The sequence below is a fragment of the Nematolebias whitei genome, chromosome 6, assembly GCF_014905685.2.
Source record: "Nematolebias whitei isolate Nwh7 chromosome 6, NemWhi1, whole genome shotgun sequence".
Taxonomy (NCBI): Eukaryota; Metazoa; Chordata; class Actinopteri; order Cyprinodontiformes; family Rivulidae; genus Nematolebias; species Nematolebias whitei.
The window spans coordinates 39,709,234-39,728,158 of NC_056503.1; the positions used below are offsets into that span (position 1 = coordinate 39,709,234).

At 41.1% G+C, this 18,925-nt stretch overlaps 3 protein-coding genes across 3 annotated transcripts; all 3 read left to right on the plus strand.

Annotated features, from left to right (window-relative positions):
- The first annotated feature begins 46 nt into the window (after nucleotides 1-46).
- On the plus strand, nucleotides 47-4,395 carry LOC119410955 (olfactory receptor 52E8-like). The gene is made up of 3 exons (XM_037677875.1): nucleotides 47-991; nucleotides 3,010-3,057; nucleotides 3,868-4,395. The coding sequence occupies exons 1-3, from the start codon at nucleotides 47-49 to the stop codon at nucleotides 4,393-4,395; spliced, it is 1,521 nt and encodes a 506-aa protein (XP_037533803.1).
- Nucleotides 4,396-8,386: 3,991 nt separating this feature from the next.
- Nucleotides 8,387-9,349, plus strand: LOC119410956 (olfactory receptor 52Z1-like). Its single transcript, XM_037677876.1, has one exon. It carries the CDS (start codon nucleotides 8,390-8,392, stop codon nucleotides 9,347-9,349), a length of 960 nt encoding a protein of 319 aa, XP_037533804.1. The 5' UTR covers nucleotides 8,387-8,389.
- A 4,432-nt stretch (nucleotides 9,350-13,781) lies between these two features.
- LOC119411338 (olfactory receptor 52Z1-like) lies at nucleotides 13,782-14,741 on the plus strand. The gene has a single exon (XM_037678280.1). It carries the CDS (start codon nucleotides 13,782-13,784, stop codon nucleotides 14,739-14,741), a length of 960 nt encoding a protein of 319 aa, XP_037534208.1.
- Nucleotides 14,742-18,925: the final 4,184 nt, after the last annotated feature.

Genomic DNA, 18,925 nt, shown 5'->3' on the forward strand with positions numbered 1-18,925 from the left:
CATTTGTTTCTTTAACAGTTGTCGTTTTGGGGATCCACATGTAATCATGTTGTACACTAATGTAACAAGGATAAAAGATTTCTTCATCCTTGGATTTCCTGGACTGCTACCACAGTATTATGGACCTGTCTCAGCTCTTCTTTTTGTGCTTTACTTGGTTATAGCTGCAGGAAACATTTTCATTTTAGTGTTTGTTAAAATTGAACATTCTCTTCACAAACCCTCATACCTTATTTTCTGCCACTTGGCATTAAGTGATTTATTGTTTGGGACTGTAACTTTGCCAAAAACAATATCCAAATACTGGTTTAATGACAGCATTATTTCATTTTACAGCTGTTTTGTACAAATGTACTTTGTTCACTTTTTAGGTGCAGCTCATTCTTTCATTCTGATGGTGATGGCTCTTGATCGGTTTATTGCAATTTGTGTTCCACTGCGTTACACGTCACTTTTCACAAATATCACAGTTAATGTGCTTTGTGGAATATCGTGGCTGCTACCAATGTCATGGATGATCGGTGTAATTTTTGATGTTTTAAGAGTACCATTTTGTAACTCAAACATAATTGCTCAGTGCTACTGTGACCATTTGTCAATAATAAACCTTGGATGTGAGAATGTGAGAGAGGTTACAATTGTGGCATTCAGTCTTGCTATGTTTAGTTTGCTCTTACCTCTAAGTTTCATTATTTTATCTTATTTTGTCATCATTGTTGCTGTTTTGAGAATTTCCTCCTCTGACAGTCGCATTAGGACTCTGTCCACCTGCTCACCACAGCTTATTATCACTTGTCTTTATTTTATGCCACGATGCTTTGTGTATTTGGCAAACTATGTGGGATACACTTTCAATATTTCAGTTCGAACTGTTGTGGTAATGCTGTACAGTCTTTTACCTGCTGCTGTCAACCCACTGATATACTGTTTAAAAACAAAAGACATCAAGGAAAATTTGAAATTGAAGCTATTGCAAAGAAAAAAAAATGTTAATCCTAAAACAAGCTAAAATTATTTAACTGTTTAAAAAAGAAAGACACCTAATCCCCAACTGCTCTCTTGACACTTAAATAGCTGCCTGCTGCTCCACTTAGGTGTACCTAACATGTGAGGGGTTGTGAAGAAAATTAGCTTTTATGCTCATTCTGTTTGTGATGTATAACTATGTCGTGATGAATTATAATGAGCTGTGCGTAAGACAGTTTGTGTGTGCAGATAGATATGCCAGCATCTCCAAATGAAACCATTAGTAGAGAACTGCACGTGCTTATATTTTCACTTCCACCTGAAAATACTGAGAAACCTGCCTTGTGATCTTTGAAAATATAAATGTGAGCTGTTGAAGGCGTTATTCAGACAACTCTGTGAGCAGCCTGTGTGCATTCTGTTGTTGACTTGTTTGCTCGCTGTGAGAATTAAAACTTATCTACTCAAATGAAGTCTCTGATCCTTAGATTTATGTGAAAAATTTCCGCATTATGTGCCAATTGCAGATCATAACTTTCTTCATTGAATGGGAACATATATTGATGACAATACATATCACATTTACATTAAGACTATAAAACGGGGAGGTTAATAACAGTCTGCAGCCTTGGCTGTTGCTGAGGCAAAGCTCAGATTTGGGAGGAGTTTGGTGAGACCTTGGAAAAAGACTCAGTCAGCTCCGAGGAGAATCTGGCATACCATCAGGCTGCTGAGGAGGGGAAAGCAGTGCTTTACTAACACTGTGTTCAGTGAAAGTGGCATGCTGTTGACCTCAACTAGTGAAGTCATCGGGAGGTTGAAGGAAAACTTCTTGGAACTTCTCACTCACACTGGCACATCTTCCATGAAGGAAGTGAAGTTGGGGGACTTTGGGGTTGATCTGTCCATAACTGTGGCTGAGGTCGCTGAGCTAGTTAAAAAGTTCCATGGCGACAAAGTTCCGGGGGTGCATGAGATTTTCCCTGATTTTCTTAAAGCTCTGGATGTTGTGGGGCTGTTTTGGTTGGCACACCTTTGCAACATTGTGTGGACATCAGGGGTAATGCCACTGGATTGGCAGATTGGGGTGGTTGTTCCCCTCTTCAAAAAGGGGGACCAGAGTGTGTACTCCAATTACAGGGGCATCACTCTCCTTAGCCTCCCTGATAAGGTCTATTCAGGGGTACTGGAGAAGTGAGTCCGATTGTTAGTCGAACCTCAGATCCAGGAGGAACAATGCTGGTTCTGTCCTGTCCGTGGAACACTGAACAAAATCTTTACCCTCAGTTGGGTCCTCAAGGGGTTGTGGGAGTTTGTCCATCCAGTCTACATGCATTTTCTGGACTTGGAGAAGGCATTTGACCATGTTCCTTGGGGCACAATATGGGGGTGCTCTGTTAGTATGGGATTGAGGGCCCATTGTTATGGGCTGTTCGGTCCCTATATAAGCAGTGCAAGAGTTGGTTCACATTGCTGGTAGTAAGTCTGACCCTACAGTGTGGGAGTTGGACTCCACCTATTGTCACCGATTCTATTCATAACTTTTAGGGACAGAATTTCTCGGTGCAGCCAGGGGGAGGGATTATGGTTTGGTTGCCTCTGGATTCAACGTCTGCTCTTTGCAGATGATGTGGTCCTGTTGGCATTATCATGCTGTGTTCTTCAGCTCTTACTGGAGCAGTTTGCAGTCGAATGTGAAGCAGCTGGGATGAGAATCAGCATCTTCAAATCTGAGGCCATGGTCCTCAACTGGAAAAGGGTGGATTGCTCTCTTCTTTTTCATTCACCCTTTATTTATATAGGTAGTCTCAATGAGCCACGAGAACTCAATTTCAAGAGAGACTTCTTTAGGGAGCAGATGGGGGTTAAGGGCCTTGCTCAAGGGCCCAGAGTGAGGCGAATGAGGGTGGGAGCAGGTGTGGGTGCTTCACCTACCCCACCCACATTTTATTGATGTTGTTGGTACTGGGGCTTGAACCGGTGAACTTCCGATCACAGGCCCACCTTCTCCAACCTCTGTGCCACCTCTCCCCAACCCTTCAGGTTGAGAGTGAGGTTCTGCCTCAAGTGGAGGAGTTCAAGTATCTCAAGGTTGGATAGGAGGGGTAAACTAAGTGTGATCTCACTGGATATTGTGTGGTCTAATGTGTCAGGAAAAAAATATACAGTGCAGAAAAAGCCTCTTGTATGATGTGGTGAGCCAATAAAGAAATAACAAATAAATAAAAACTGTATTCCTTTAATGACATTGAATCCCTGGGAGACTTTTTTTAGATTTGCTAGCCCTGTTTAAACGGGTCAGAACCGGGTTATAATCTCATTACAATCTGTATCTGAGCAGATCAAAAAGCCAGGGTCAGTCTAGACAAAATATCTCTATCAACAGACTTTGTAACGGTAAAATTGTGGTGAAGAGGGAGCTGAGCTGTAAGGCAAAGCTCTCTGTTTATCAGTCAGTCTACGTTCCTACCCTCACCTATGGTCATGTGCTCTGGGTAGTGACTAAAAGAATGAGATTGCAGATACAGGCTGTTGAAATGAGTTTCCTTCGCAGGGTAGCTGGACTCTCCCTTAGCGATAGGGTGAGAAGTTCAATTATCTGGGAGAGACTCAGAGTAGAACCGCTGCTCCTCCACATCGAGAGGAGCCAGTTGAGGTGGTTCGGGCATCTGGTAAGGATAACCCTGGGTGCCTCCTTAGGGAGGTGCTTCAGTCATGTCTGACTGGGAGGAGATCCAAGGGAAGACCCAGGCCCTGCTGGAGAGACTATGTCTCTCGGTTGGCCTGGGAACACCTCGGGCTCCCCCAAGAAGAGCTAGAAGAGGTGGCTGTGGAAAGAGATGTCTGGACCTCCCAGTTCGGATTGATGATGTAACTGACCTCAAGACCATCACTGTTCAGGCAAATCAGAAGCCATGGCTGACAGCAGAAGTCTACAGACTCCTGAGAGCCAGAAACACCACCTTCACAGCAGGAGATCAGGTGGGCCTGAGGGCAGCCAGAAACAACCTGTCCCGAGGCATCAGAAAGGCCAAGAAGCAGTATTCCAGGAAGATAGCTCATCGCTTCAGTGACAGCAAGGATACACGGAGTCTGTGGCGGGGAATACAGACCATCATGAACTACAAGCCAGCCCCACAAACCTGTGACAGCACAACCTCTACACTGAATGAGCTGAATGACTTCTTTGCTTGGTTTGAAGCATGTAACAGCACACCTGAACAGAAACTCTCCCCCTCTCCCAATGACAAGGTGCTGACGCTGTCCACCGACAGTGTAAGGCGATCATTCATCAAGATCAACGCCCGAAAAGCTTCTGGTCCTGACAACATACCTGGTCGTGTGCTGAAGGACTGTGCAGCAGAACTTGCAGCGGTCTTCACGGATATCTTTAACATCTCGCTGACCCTCCTGCTCCTGCCTCAATGACTATCGTCCGGTGGCACTCACCCCCATCCTGATGAAGTGCTTCGAACAGCTAGTCATGAAACACATAAACTCTGTCCCTCCTGCCTCCCTGGATCCCTTCCAGTTTGCATATCGGCCAAATCGTTCGACCGACGATGCCATCTCTGCCCTCCACACAGCCCTCACACATCTGGACACTAAGGACTTTTATGTTAGGATGCTGTTCATTGACTTCAGCTCAGCATTCAACACCATCATCCCCCAACAGCTCATCCTTAAACTGGACAGTCTGGGGCTGAACACCTCATTGTGTAACTGGCTGCTAGACTTCCCGACCGGGAGACCACAGGCAGTACGGGTCGGCAGTAACGCATCCAGCACCATCACAGTGAATACAGGGGTCCCCCAAGGTTGCGTGCTGAGCCCACTTCTATTCACCCTTCTGACACACGACTGCAAACCATCATACAGCTCCAACTACTTTGTCAAGTTTGCGGACGATACAACTGTGGTGGGTCTCATCAGCAACAATGACGAGACAGACTACAGGAACGAGGTGAGCTGCCTGGCCTTGTGGTGCGGACACAACAATCTCTCTCTGAACGTGGATAAGACAAAGGAGATTGTTGTGGACTTCAGGAAGATGCACGCCCAGCATGCTCCTCTGACCATAAATGGCATTACTGTGGAGAGAGTGAGCAGCGCCAAGTTTCTGGGAGCGCACGTCTCAGAGGACCTGTCCTGGAGCAGGAACACTGCATCACTGACCAAGAAGGCTCACCAGTGCCTCTACTTTCTCCACAAGCTGAAAAGAGCTGGAGCTCCAACCCCCATCATGTGCACCTTCTACAGGGGTGCCATAGAGAGTGTCCTGACCAGCTGCATCACAGTGTGGTTTGGTGCATGTACTGCATCTTGCCGCAAGACACTCCAACGCATCGTGAGAGCAGCCGAGAAGATCGGCACCTCCTTCCCCTCACTACATGACTTACACAGTACCCGCCTCACTCGGAAAGCCCTCTGCATGGCAGGTGATCCCACACACCCACTACACAGCTTCTTCAGCCTGCTGCCATCAGGGAGGAGACTGCAGTCTCCAGGCTCGAACTAGCAGACTGAGAGACAGCTCTGTTCATCAATTCAATTCAGTTTATTTAAATAGCACCAAATCACAACAAAGTTGTCTCAGGGCACTTTACAGAAACATTCACATACATAAAAGCCAATTAGTAGTTCTCTATCTAAGGAATCCAGCAGACAAGATGAATCTTGGCTTCGATGCAGTCTCCCATCCTGAGCAAGCACAGTGGCAACAGTGGAAAGGAAAAACTCCCTTTTAAAAGGAAGAAACCTCCAGCAGAACCAGGCTCAGGACAAGCGGCCATCTGCTTTGACCAGCTGGTTGAGAGGACAGGAAGGAGAGACAGATGAACACAGAGTGGTAGGTCCAGGTATAAGTCCAGATGTATCTGAAAGACAAAAAAAACACATGTTAAGGATAGAAAAAAATAATTACAAATACAAAACAGGTTGAGCAGAGTAAGTAAAGACAGAAGTAGAGTGAAAATTGTGGTCAGCTTGTCCTCCAGCAGTCTAAGCCTATAGCAGCATAACTAAGGGACAGCTCAGGAAACCCAAGCCGTCCCTAACTATAGGATTTAGCAAAAAGGAAAGTCTTAAGCCTAGTTTTAAAACTGGATAATGTGTCAGCCTCACGGACAGAGATTGGCAGTTGGTTCCACAAGAGAGGAGCCTGATAACTAAAAGATCTGCCTCCCATTCTGTTTTTGTAAATTCTAGGAACCACAAGTAAACCTGCAGTCTGAGAGCGAAGCGCTCAGTTAGGAAAATATGGAACAATCAGATCTGTAATATAAGATGGAGCCAGGTTGTTGAGAGCTTTGTAGGTTAGAAGTAAGATTTTGAAATCTATACTGGATTTGAAAGGGAGCCAATGGAGAGAAACTAAAACTGGAGAAATGGGAATTGGATCAACTGAAGACGTTTTAAAGAAGTATTTGGACATCCAGATAATAAACCATTGCAATAGTCCAGTCTAGACGGGACAAATGCATGGACCAGTTTTTCCTGCATAATTTTTAGATAAGATGTTTCTAATTTTAGTGATATTACGCATATGGAAGAAGGCAGTTCTAGTAACGTTTTTAATGTGGGGGATAAAAGACATGTCCTGATCAAAAATAACACCAAGATTTTTAACATTAGAGCTGGAGGACAGATTAATGCCATCTAAGGATGGAGAAAGACTGAAAAATCCATTCCTAAGGTGCTCAGGTCCAAAAACCAAAACCTCAGTTTTGTCTGTGTTCAACAGGAGAAAATTAAGAGTCATCCAGGTTTTTATGTCTTTAAGACATGCTTGTAGTCTAAGTAGCTTATATGATTCATTGGGTTTAATGGACAAATATAATTGTGTGTCATCAGCATAACAATGGAAATTTATCCCATGCTGTTTAATAACTTTACCTAATGGAAGCATATATAAAGTAAAGAGTATTGCCCCAAGCACTGAGCCCTGAGGAACCCCATGACTAACTTTGGTGTATGAAGAGGATTTATTATTTACACTTACAAACTGGAATCTATCAGATAGATATGATTTAAACCGTTTTAGAGCCGTTCATGATATCCCAATATCATATTCAAGCCTCTGTAGTAAAATATTGTGATCAACTGTATCAAATGCAGCACTGAGGGAAGTCAGGATGCTGAACTCTCTGCCTGTTCTGCCTCCCCTCCCTCTTGTACCACCTTAACACACAAAACTCTCACACATTTCCACACAACACAAAAACATTAAACACTGAACTCTGCATCATTAAAAAACAGGTTATACACTCAACACATGCTCATGTGCTCATTCAGTTTGCAGTACTGTTTACATTTGTATTACTGTTAATATTCAAACTACTGTTCATATTCATACTACTGTTTATATTCAAACTACTGTTCATATTCATACTACTGTTCATATTCATACCACTGTTCATATTCATACTACTGTTTACATTCACACTGCTGTTTACATTTGCACTACTGATTATATTCACACTGCTGCTTATATTACACAACCGCTGATATATAAATATATTTTTTTACTAGTCTTATTGCATATGTCACTTTACCTACACCAATATTAAGGACTTCATACATACACTGTGTACATTCACTTCATATGCTGCTTTGCCACTCATTACAAATATCAATGTCAGGACCTTCATTTCATTTCATTTTATTTTATAGATATACTTTTTTAAAATATTTTTATACCGCTATAGTACAATTTAAGACAGTATCATGCTTGTATTACTTCATTTTATGCTTATGTTAAATAAATGTTTTTAATGTTAAATGGTTATTGTTGCACCGGGGTCTGAGGGAAATGTAATTTCAATCCTGTGTATGTCCTGTACATATTGCAGCTTTTGACAATAAAGTGACTTTGACTTTGACTAATGTGCAGTATTTTTACAAATTACTTAAACTGTGTAGCACACTCCAGGAAAATCATGAGCTTCAGTAACAGCAGGAGAGACTAATACAAAGTAGCAAAAACAACATAATGATTATTTGATGCTTGACTACTTCTCTCTACCCAGTCTTCCCCTGAACTCATGCAGTTTTAATTTATTTATTTTTTTATATTAGCAAAGTAAATCTAAAAGCATGACATGAACTTGTAGACCTCTGGGAAAGCTACTCTTTTGGGATGCTTCTGTTTACATAAACTGAAAAAACACACGATTCTAAACACATATAAAGTGACAGCACAGTGAGGTGTTGTATGCTTGTGAATGCTGATTAAAATCCCACAGCACCAAGATAGAAAGCAACAATTTGTGTTTCATGTTTTGATGCTTTTATGTGTGCATTAAATGCATCATTAGTGGTAGGTATAAAGTTTACATGCTTTAAAATGTGTATATTTTGATGAGTTGTTACATCAACTTTTATAATTTTCCATTTATTCTTGTAATTAGGATTTCCAGTGATAATGTTGTACACTAATGTTACATGGATAAAAGATTTCTTCATCCTTGGATTTCCTGGACTTTTGCCAGAGTATTATGGACCTGTCTCAGCTCTTCTTTTTGTGCTTTACTTGGCTATAGCTGCAGGAAATATTTTCATTTTAGTGTTTGTTAGATCTGAACGGTCTCTTCACAAACCAACGTATGATATTTTCTGCCACTTGGCGTTAAGTGATTTATTGTTTGGGACTGTAACTTTACCAAAAACAATATCCAAATACTGGTTTAATGACAGCATTATTTCATTTTACAGCTGTTTTGCACAGATGTTCTTTGTTCACTTTTTAGGTGCAGCTCATTCTTTCATTCTGATGGTGATGGCTCTTGATCGGTTTATTGCAATTTGTGCTCCACTGCGTTACATGTCACTTTTCACAAGTAACACGGTTTCTGTGCTCTGTGGAATATCGTGGTGTATGCCAGTATCATTTATGTTTGCTATAGTTTTTGATGCTTTAAAACTTCCATATTGTAACTCAAATATAATTGTTCATTGCTACTGTGACCATTTGTCAATAATAAACCTCGGATGTGAAAATGTAAGGAATTCTACACTTCTAGGATTGGGGCTTTCCATGTTTAGTTTGTTGTTGCCTCTGGGTTTTATCATTATATCTTATTGTTTTATTATTGTTGCTGTTTTGCGAATTTCCTCCTCTGACAGTCGCATTAGGACACTGTCCACCTGCACACCGCAGCTTATTGTCACAGGTATTTACTATTTGCCCCGATGTTTTGTGTACCTGGCGAACTTTGTAGGTTTTACTTTCAGTGTTTCAGTTCGAATTGTTGTTGTAATGTTATACAGTCTTTTACCTGCTGCTGTTAATCCTCTAATATATTGTTTAAAAACCAAAGATATTAAAGAACACTTGAGGCTAAGGCTATACACAAAAATTGATAATACCACACATTCTGGTTAAAAATATTATGTCGATGTAGAAACATATTAGTGGCACAATGTGTCAAATTTGAGAACATTAAATAGACTTGTATGCATCATCCCAGTTATATGTGGTGTGTTTGAGCACAGTTGTAATTTTTCTTAATGGGCCTTTGCTCTTGACAGTGAACAAATTAATATTCACACCTTGGAATTGTCCTCAGATTGTATTTTTCTATTTTGTTTTACCAGTTTTTCTGGTTTTGTGTTAGAGCAAACTATTATATTGTTTTATTAAAAAATTTAAAAAAAGTTCCGGCAGGACTTTTTTATATCTATCATGTCATTTGTTTTAAAATCAAAACATTTATTTTATTTCTTGACTTTTTTATTATTATTTATTTTACTCTTTTCTTATGTGACTATTTAAAAATGTGCACACAATGAAGTAATAAAACTATTAATTTAAAATCAAGATGAATAGATTAGTTTGAATTGTTCACGCATTGTTCTTTGTGACATCAACATTTCATGAAAATTTCATAAAAACCTGTTCAGGATGTTTTGAGTAATCTTGTTTACAAACAGATAGACAGACCGACCAACACTACCAAAATCATAGCCTCCTTGACGGAGGTAAAAATATTAAAATGACACACTTGTAAAGGGTTCAATGTCAGTGAGAACAAATGTGTTTTAAAAGAGATTTAAAAACATGATTTGAAGGGGAGCTGTCTAATTTTGAGGGGAAGATTGTTCTAAAGTTTAGGAGCCATGACAGAAAAAGCCCAATCTCCTCAGAGCTTCAACCTAGATTTTGGGACATTAAAAAGCAGGCTATCACAGCAGAAGCAAAACAACATATGGCTGAAGTCTGAAATATGAAGGTGCAAGGCCATTTAGGAATTTATAGGTTAGGAGGAGAGTTTTATAATGTTTTCTGTGATGCACTGGGAGTCAGATTGAGGACAGGAATAGTAAAATGTGTTCATGCCTATGAGTTTATGTTAAGAGATGTGCAGCAACATTTTGGACAAGATGAAAATGTGAAAGGGAGACCTGACTAATCCCAGCATAAGTGTGTTACCATAGTCTAGTCAGGTTGTGTTGAAGGCTCTAATTATTTTCTCTAGGTCAGGTCTAGTTAACACCGACTTCAGTTTTGCAATATGTCTTAACTGGAAGAAGCTTTCTTGCAGAACAGAGTTAATATGCGTATGTAACTTAAACTCAGAGTAAATGATTCCCCAATTTGTAACAGACTGTGTCAGATATGGCTCAAAAGAACTCAACTCATTCTTCACCACAAATGACCAAAGCAACGCCCTCACTAATAAGGACAAGGTTCCGCTCTGTTGAGCCATCTCCCACACCATTGTATCATCATCCGTGAACAAATTGTCCAGAAAATTAAACACCTACACCTAAGACAAAGTCTCCGCCAGCTCCTGCTTTGGTTATACTGGGACTGGACAGTCCTTTATAGCATTACAGTCACCTAAAACTAATGCAGACTGAAGAGTCAAACTCCCATGATACCCTTATCAATTCTGCAAAGGTGAAGATCTGGTCCACTGTTCCACAACCAGGATAGAAACCACATTGCTCCTCCTGAAATAAGGTTTGACAAATGATTGGCACCTCCTTCTCGGGCTTTGAAATCAACAGAACAGCTGCTTTTGGTGGTACCAAAAACCAGGTTGAAGCTCAGAGGAGGTCGGGCCGCTGAGCTTCAACCTAGTTTTTGGACTTCATCAAGCACTGCTGAAGTCTTTCAGATGAAAGATGAAACATTTCTTCCAAAAAGAATGTGTCCAGATGACATGATTTAACTTTTTTGTTATTTATTTACCTGTATGATTGGGCATACTTACTTTATTTTTTTTACTACAAACAATAAAACATGAGTTAATGTGTCACAGAAAGGTCTTACATAAAGGTAACGCCTCACTGGACTCAAAGTTGGGGATTAGTTGGCAACTCCAAACTTCAGAAAAAATAGTAACTAAACTCTTAGTGTATGCAAACAATGACTAATGATCTGTGTAAATACATTTTGAATGACCAATTTTTGAAAACCACTGCCTAATAATATATTTTTGGCCTTGCGCATTAATTAGTTTCCCTCCTCTGCCCACATTATGATCATCGTAATTCACTTTGTGCCCACCTTACCAGCTGCCCACTCATTTATAAGTTAAGCTGATGGAAAACACTTAAAATGAAGATGGGTAAATTTGGTCAAATTATTAAAAATTATAATTTATCATCTGTGCAGTTTTCAAATCAGATTATTTGCCTTGGACATTTTCTGCCACAGGAAAGGAGAACTTGTGTCAAAATACAACTCTAGTGCTATATACAGGTTGAAGATGCAAGAAAAGAAAAAGAAGAAATGTATACTGAAACTCCACTCATACACATTGCTAATGTGTTTTGTGTTTTACTTTTACTGCACTGTCAAACCATCGAGCTGTGACAGTCAGATCCATCTACCTATGCCATCTGCCATGTCTTCGTTCCAACCAACAGGAGTCAGTCAAACTCACCACTGGAGATATCAATTCAACGGTCTGCTTGCGTGTGGATTTGCATTTTTGTATTAAATGCTTGTGCACTTAGCAAATGTGTTTTTGCTGTTTACAATTGAACTAAAATTGTTTATTTGGATGAAAGACAGAACTCTACAACGTCTCGCTGTGAAGGAGGGACTGCTTCTGGGTAAGTTGCAGCAAAAATAAAAGCACTAACAAAAATACATGTAGGGCTGATTCTTTTTTTTTTTTTACATGAGAGTTTTCAAAATATAAAGAAGATAATTATTTGTACAAACGGAAATGTGATCAAATGCATGAACGACCAAAAGAATCATTAAGCGCCCAGGCAGAGTGATGGAACTGTATGAAAATACACAAGACGTGTTGAACCATTAACCGTTACATTATCGTATCAAATAGACAATGGAGGATGGCACGGTGGCTCAGTTGGTAGGGCTGTTTCCTCTCAGTGAGAAGGTTGCTGGATCAAATCCCAGCCCAGGGCTTTGCAGAGTGGAGTTTGCATGTTTTCTCTGTCCATGCATCGTGCATCTGTTTCAGGAGGTGTATGACGTGCATTACACAGTCAGTGAAGTAGTATTGTGTCAACAGGGTCTGCTGAAAAACGACCTGAACTCCCTTACAATGATACTGTAACTGTGGTGTACTTCTTCATAATCTGGGCAAAATTGGACCTCTCCTCTTGCCCTTACGTTAGACCAGCGGTCCCTAAACTGTTTTTTTTGTTGGGTTCCCTTCCTTTGGAGAAACACAACTGTCTATGGATATCCTGAAGCATGCTCAACAATCCAGGTCGAAAAATCTAAAAAAGTTAAGTCAGGGCCTCTGTCTATGGATCTTTTTAAAAAAAACAAAATGAGCTACTGTACCTCAGTTTAGTAATCCTCAATTAAAATCCTTGATTTTTAATATAACAGACCTCCCCGTGTTCCAGACTTACACTCTGGTAAAGAGGAATTCAGTTCAGTTTATTTCTATAGCACCGTCACAAGAGAAGTCATCTCAGGGCACTGAACAGAAACATTCATATAAAAATAACAATTTGACATTATTTATCTGAGGAGCAGACTGCTTTGAGTTTAACTCCATCACAGAACTCTCATCTTGCATGAAGGCGACAGTGGAAAGGAAAAACTCCCTCATGAGGAGGAAACCTTTAGCAGAACCAGGCTCAGGACAAGCGGCCGTCTGCTTCGACCGGCTGGATTTGGGAGGAACAGGAAACAATGACAGGTCAAGAATCACATGTTAAGATAGAAATAGTATTAAATGAAAACTATTCTATTTTAGCAATTAATTTAAGGAAATGAACAAGTATAAAATGAACATTCAGCCATGTTGAGCCCCAACTGGCGTGGCACCCCCTAAAAATCACAACATTCACAGACAAACAGATGGAGGTATTTCCATGCCCCACTTTTCACATCGCAATGGAGGACTAAAACCCAGAGTAATGCTTGGCCTACTTTTACTATACTTGGTCCCCATCTTAACTCATGCTTTTTTTTTTTGTTCCTTAAGTATTAGCCAAGTAGTTATTGAACTGAACAGAAAATGTAAACCAGCAAAACTCTTTAGGGAAAGTTGTCCATATGGGATCCTTCTGTTTATATGAACTGAAATAACACACGAGATGCTAAGCACATATAAAGTGACAGAACAGTGAGGTGATGCAGTATGCTTGTGAAAGTTGATGTCATTTTTAGAGCTCCTGCAGAGATTACACTGTTACTTATTTGTGTTTCATAATTTATTTGATTTTGTACAAGCAGTTGATGCATCAGTAGCAATCGGTGCAGTTTACATTTATATAGTTTTTAAAAATCCCAGTTGTCACTTAAACTCAAATTATAATTTGCTGTAAAACTGTATAATTCTGTTTAATTGTTTTTCTATTTGAGATTTTGGGTGATAATGTACACTAATGTAACAAGGATAAAAGATTTCTTCATCCTTGGATTTCCTGGACTGTTACCACAGTATTATGGACCTGTCTCAGCTCTTCTTTTTGTGCTTTACTTGGCTATAGCTGCAGGAAATATTTTCATTTTAGTGTTTGTTAGATCTGAACCGTCTCTTCACAAACCAACGTATGATATTTTCTGCCACTTGGCGTTAAGTGATTTATTGTTTGGGACTTTAACTTTACCAAAGATTATATCTAAATACTGGTTTTATGACAGCATTATTTCATTTTACAGCTGTTTTGCACAGATGTTCTTTGTTCACTTTTTAGGTGCAGCTCATTCTTTCATTCTGATGGTGATGGCTCTTGATCGGTTTATTGCAATTTGTGTTCCACTGCGTTACATGTCACTTTTCACAAGTAACACGGTTTCTGTGCTCTGTGGAATATCGTGGTGTATGCCAGTATCATTTATGTTTGCTATAGTTTTTGATGCTTTAAAACTTCCATATTGTAACTCAAATATTATTGTTCAGTGCTTCTGTGACCATATGTCAATAATAAGCCTCGGATGTGTGGATATAAGGAATTCTATACTTCTGGGATTGGTGTTGGGCATGATTAGTTTGTTGTTGCCTCTGGGTTTCATCATTTTATCTTATTGTATTATAATTGTTACGGTTTTGAGAATTTCCTCCTCTGACGGTCGCATTAGGACACTGTCCACCTGCACACCGCAGCTTATTGTCACAGGTATTTACTATTTGCCCCGATGTTTTGTGTACTTTGCAAGTTTTGTAGGTTACACTTTCAGCACTTCAGCACGAATCGTTATTATATTGTTGTACAGTCTAATACCTCCTGCTGTTAATCCTCTAATATACTGTTTAAAAACCAAAGATATTAAAGAACACTTGAAATTGAGGCTATTCAGTAAGAAAACTGATATTACAGTAAAACCTGGGTAAAATATTTATGTCAGTTTAAATTATTTTTAACCATTTTGAAAGAATTAAGTTGACTTTTATGCATTACAGTATCCTGCTTACATGTGGTGTGCTTGAACAAAGTTGTGGTTTTCCTTATGCGTTCATCAGCTTTTGACAGAAAACAGATTGGTTTTCACATCTTGGAAATGTTATGTTGATTCTTTTATCTTTTCTGTTTAGCCTGTTTTTCATTTCAATGTATGCACATACTGAATGACAGTAATTATGAATCACTGTAATGCCACTTTAATTGGTGATATGTGACTTATCTGTGCATGCTGCTGATTTCTTGCCTTTAAGCTGCTGTATTCATTCCCATCTGCTCACTATGTTCAAGCTTCTATTTAATATACTGTATTATTTTACATTATTATTGTTTTGTGTACATCTTAGAGCCTTGTATGCAGTTTCTTTTTATACTTTATATATTTTTTTGCTTTTTTTGGGGTGTAACTGGGACCTTGGGTACACAATTTCGTTCCACCTCATGTACCACATGTGATGCGAATGACAATAAAGGTCCTGAACCTTGAACCTTGTGTGTGGTCTAAATTAAAATTTCTTGTTAAAATTTTTCTTGTACAAAGTATTTGTTTTATTCAAAACTTTTGAAATCTACACAACAAAAACATTAGTGAAACTAAATTTTAATCCACAAAAAGAACTGATCCCAGTCTATGTAGGTAAAACACTCATCCATCCAAACTCCACCGAGTCCCATCTTCTTGCGAAGAGGCAACAGCTCCAACCACTTTGCCACAGCGTTGACTTGTAGATGAACGTACTGTATATGGCATAATCAGACACGCATTGAATTAAGGACACATTTATTTTGAAATATGAGAGGAAATATGCTGCATAACACACACAAAAAGAACAAGCAAGACAGCTGTCAGGAACACAAAAGGGGGTCAAGCAGGGTGGTGAAGAGCTATAAAGACAATTCTATGCATTCAAACACACTCAAGTTTTACAAAACTTGTGTAAATTTGCTATTCAAAAGTTGTTGTTTTTTATTCTAGTTCAAGTATATTTAAAAAAAACTATTTGCAAATATTACTAAACAAATAGTTTCACTACATACAATTGCATCAAAATTGTTGGACTTCTCAATCCCAAATGGCTTTCACAGGTAAACAAACTCTAGATAAAAACTCACAATAATAAATTGTAGGACTTTAGATTGTTTTGAAAAACAACTGTGCTTTTTGCTGCCCTCAGATTTCCCAAAACATAATAATACATGGTACAAGCAGCCTAATTATTACATTAAATTGGTTCAATATCATTTTATCTCTGCCTTTCACAGATGAACTGTTATGTTTCTGTTGTTTATTAGAACACAAAATGCAGACAGAGGCGAAAAACTCAGAGATAAAATATGTAAATAATTTATTAAACAAAATTAAAAGACTGACATTGCAGCAAAACTTACAAGCAGACACGGAGGGTAACAGATCATGAGCCTTAACAAAATAATGCACGGACAAGGAAGAACACAGACAGAATATAAAGAGACGCTAACAAGGAAATAGTTTCAAACACCTAGGAGAGGACAATGAGGGACAGGTACAGCAGGAGTTGGTAACACGAGGGAGAGCAGGAAAACAAAAGGGTCACAAGACACAACACACACACAGATCCTCACAGTATCCCTCTCTAAGGATGGCCCTTGATACCCACAAAATTATTCTAACTTGGGTAGGAGGAGGGGGCAAAACAGGATGGAGGGCACAAGAAAGCAAAAGGGGAAAAGAAAAACTGACCGGAAATTACCTGGGAAACTCAAAACACACACAAAAAGGCAGAGAGATCAGGCATATGGTCAGGAGACCATTCGGCATGGGACACAAGTTCAAGCATACGGCCAGGAGACCATCGAGTACAGGACAAGAGTTCAGGCGGACGGCCAGGCGGACGGCCAGGCGGACGGCCAGGCGGACGGCCAGGCGGACGGCCAGGCGGACGGCCAGGCGGACGGCCAGGAGACCATCCGGATCAAGGAAAGTGTTCAGGAAGACAGCCCAGAGACCATCCAGAGTGAGGCAGAAGGCCAGGAGACCATCCATCACAAGGCAGGAGTTGCATCCACCTGGACCCTCATCCCACTTAGGCCGAAGAGAGGTGAAGAGACCACTGGAGGTGCTATTGCGGCAGATGTAGAGACCAATGGGAATGCTATGATGGCAGACGGACCAGGCATGAGAGCCGCAGATGGTGAGACAGGAATGAGAGTTGCAGATGGCGAACCAGGAAGAAGAGCTGCAGACAACTATGAGTCAGACAAGGGGATTGCAGGTGATGATGGAACCAAAAGAGCTGCAGAAGAGACCAGCAGATCTACAGCAGGCAAAGGGACCAGCAGCTCTAAAGCAGATGAAGGGGCCAGGGGATCTGCAGCAGGCAAAAAGACCGGGGGATCTGCAGCAGGTTAAGAGACCAGGGGATCTGCAGCAGGTAAAAAGACCAGGGGATTTGTGGCAGGTGAAGAGACCAGGAGATCTGCAGCAGGAATTTAAACCAGAGAATCTGCAGCAGGTGAAGAGACCAGGAGATCTGCAGCAGGTGAAGAGACCAGGGGATCAGCAGCAGATGTAGAGACCAGGGGATCTTCAGCAGACGTAGAGACCGGCAGATCTGCAGCAGACGTAGAGACCGGCAGATCTGCAGCAGACGTAGAGACCAGCAGGTCTTCAGCAGGCATAGAGACCAGCAAGTCTGCAGCAGGTGAAGGGCCAGAACATCTGCATTAAGTGTAGAGACCACAGGGGCTGCAGTAGGCATAGCTACCACAGGGGCTGCAGTAGGTGTACTATCACAGAGACTGTTGTGGGCATAGCTACCACAGGGATTACAGAGTGTGTATCTACCACAGGGACTGCAAAGAGCATAGAGAACTCAGGAGACATGGGACCCTCAGGAGACATGGGACCCACAAGAGACATGGGACCCACTCTAGACGTGGGAACCATAGGAGACACGGGAGCCACAGGAAGCTTAGAACCCAGAAACTTGAGAACCACAGGAGATTCAGGAACCACAGGAGACTCAGGAACCACAGGACATCAAGAGGAAGAGTGAGAGGCATCTTCTAGGGCCCTCTGGAAGGAAGAGTGAGAGGCATCTTCCAGGAGCCTCTTAGAGGAAGAAGGAAAATATGTCCTCCTGGACCCTCTTGGAAAAAGAGTAAGAGGAATCCTCCTGGATCCTCTCAGAGGAACAGAGAGAGGCATCCTCCTAGGAAGAGTGAGAGACCCTCTCAGAAGAAGAGTGAGAGACATTGCCCCGGATCCTCTTGAAAGAAGAGTGAGAAGCGTCCACCAGAACCCTCTTAGAGACACAGGAAGTCAGTGGGCCACTGCAACTGACACCCACAAAGACACGGGAAGCAGGTGGGTCATCATCCCCAAACCCCACAGAGACACAGGAAACTGATGACGGTAAAGAAAACACTGGCAGCACAGGAGACACTGGTGGCACAGGATAGTTAGAGATGGATGTGATGATATATTCTTCCAAAGAAGTTCTTATCTTGATGAGTAACTGGTTGGAGTCCAGGATAAGAATGAGACCAGGCTGAGAAATTAAAATTATTTCAGCAAAGGAGATAGTGGTCCTCTGGTAATAAGGGTCTGGATTGAATTAAGCAAATGAAAACATTATTGAGCATGGACTTTTTTGGTTTTTGCAAATGAAAACAGTTTTTCAAGTTGTCTGTTTATTATGGCGAGGTCAATGGGAGAATTTTCTGCAGAATTTAGGTAGTCAAGAAAAGAGATGTTGGCTGGGTCTGTTTGGTTTTGTAGCTGTTTCATCAGCTAAGGGGGACATGGCTGAGCAGGACTGGGCTGCTTCTTCGGCTTGGCAGGACTCAGCTGCTTCAGTGGCTGGGTAGGACTCGGCTGCTTCAGCGGCTGAGGAGGACTCTCTGGAGGCTCATCCTTATCGGTCTGCTCGGAAAACGCAGGAGATATTGCGGCAGTGCAGAACACTCTGTTTGTGGCACAGGAGGCTCAGTGGACCGGACCTGGATTCATCATTGGCCCCTCCTGTGGCAGCTTTGTGAGCTATGACCAGGGGCAAACCGGAACTCATCATCAGGCTCTGGATCCTCCTCCAATGGACACTCAGAAACTTGAGAGGTAAGCGGGACGGAGTGTAGC

Bases quoted from the DNA above. Each gene is read 5' to 3' on its own strand.
- LOC119411338 (XM_037678280.1), top strand. From the start codon at position 13,782: ATGTACACTAATGTAACAAGGATAAAAGATTTCTTCATCCTTGGATTT.
- LOC119410955 (XM_037677875.1), top strand. From the start codon at position 47: ATGTTGTACACTAATGTAACAAGGATAAAAGATTTCTTCATCCTTGGA. The intron at 992-3,009 runs AATCCTAAAACA...CCAACCCTTCAG, and splicing joins TGCAAAGAAAAAAAAATGTT to GTTGAGAGTGAGGTTCTGCC. The intron at 3,058-3,867 runs GTTGGATAGGAG...ATCACTGTTCAG, and splicing joins AGGAGTTCAAGTATCTCAAG to GCAAATCAGAAGCCATGGCT.
- LOC119410956 (XM_037677876.1), top strand. From the start codon at position 8,390: ATGTTGTACACTAATGTTACATGGATAAAAGATTTCTTCATCCTTGGA.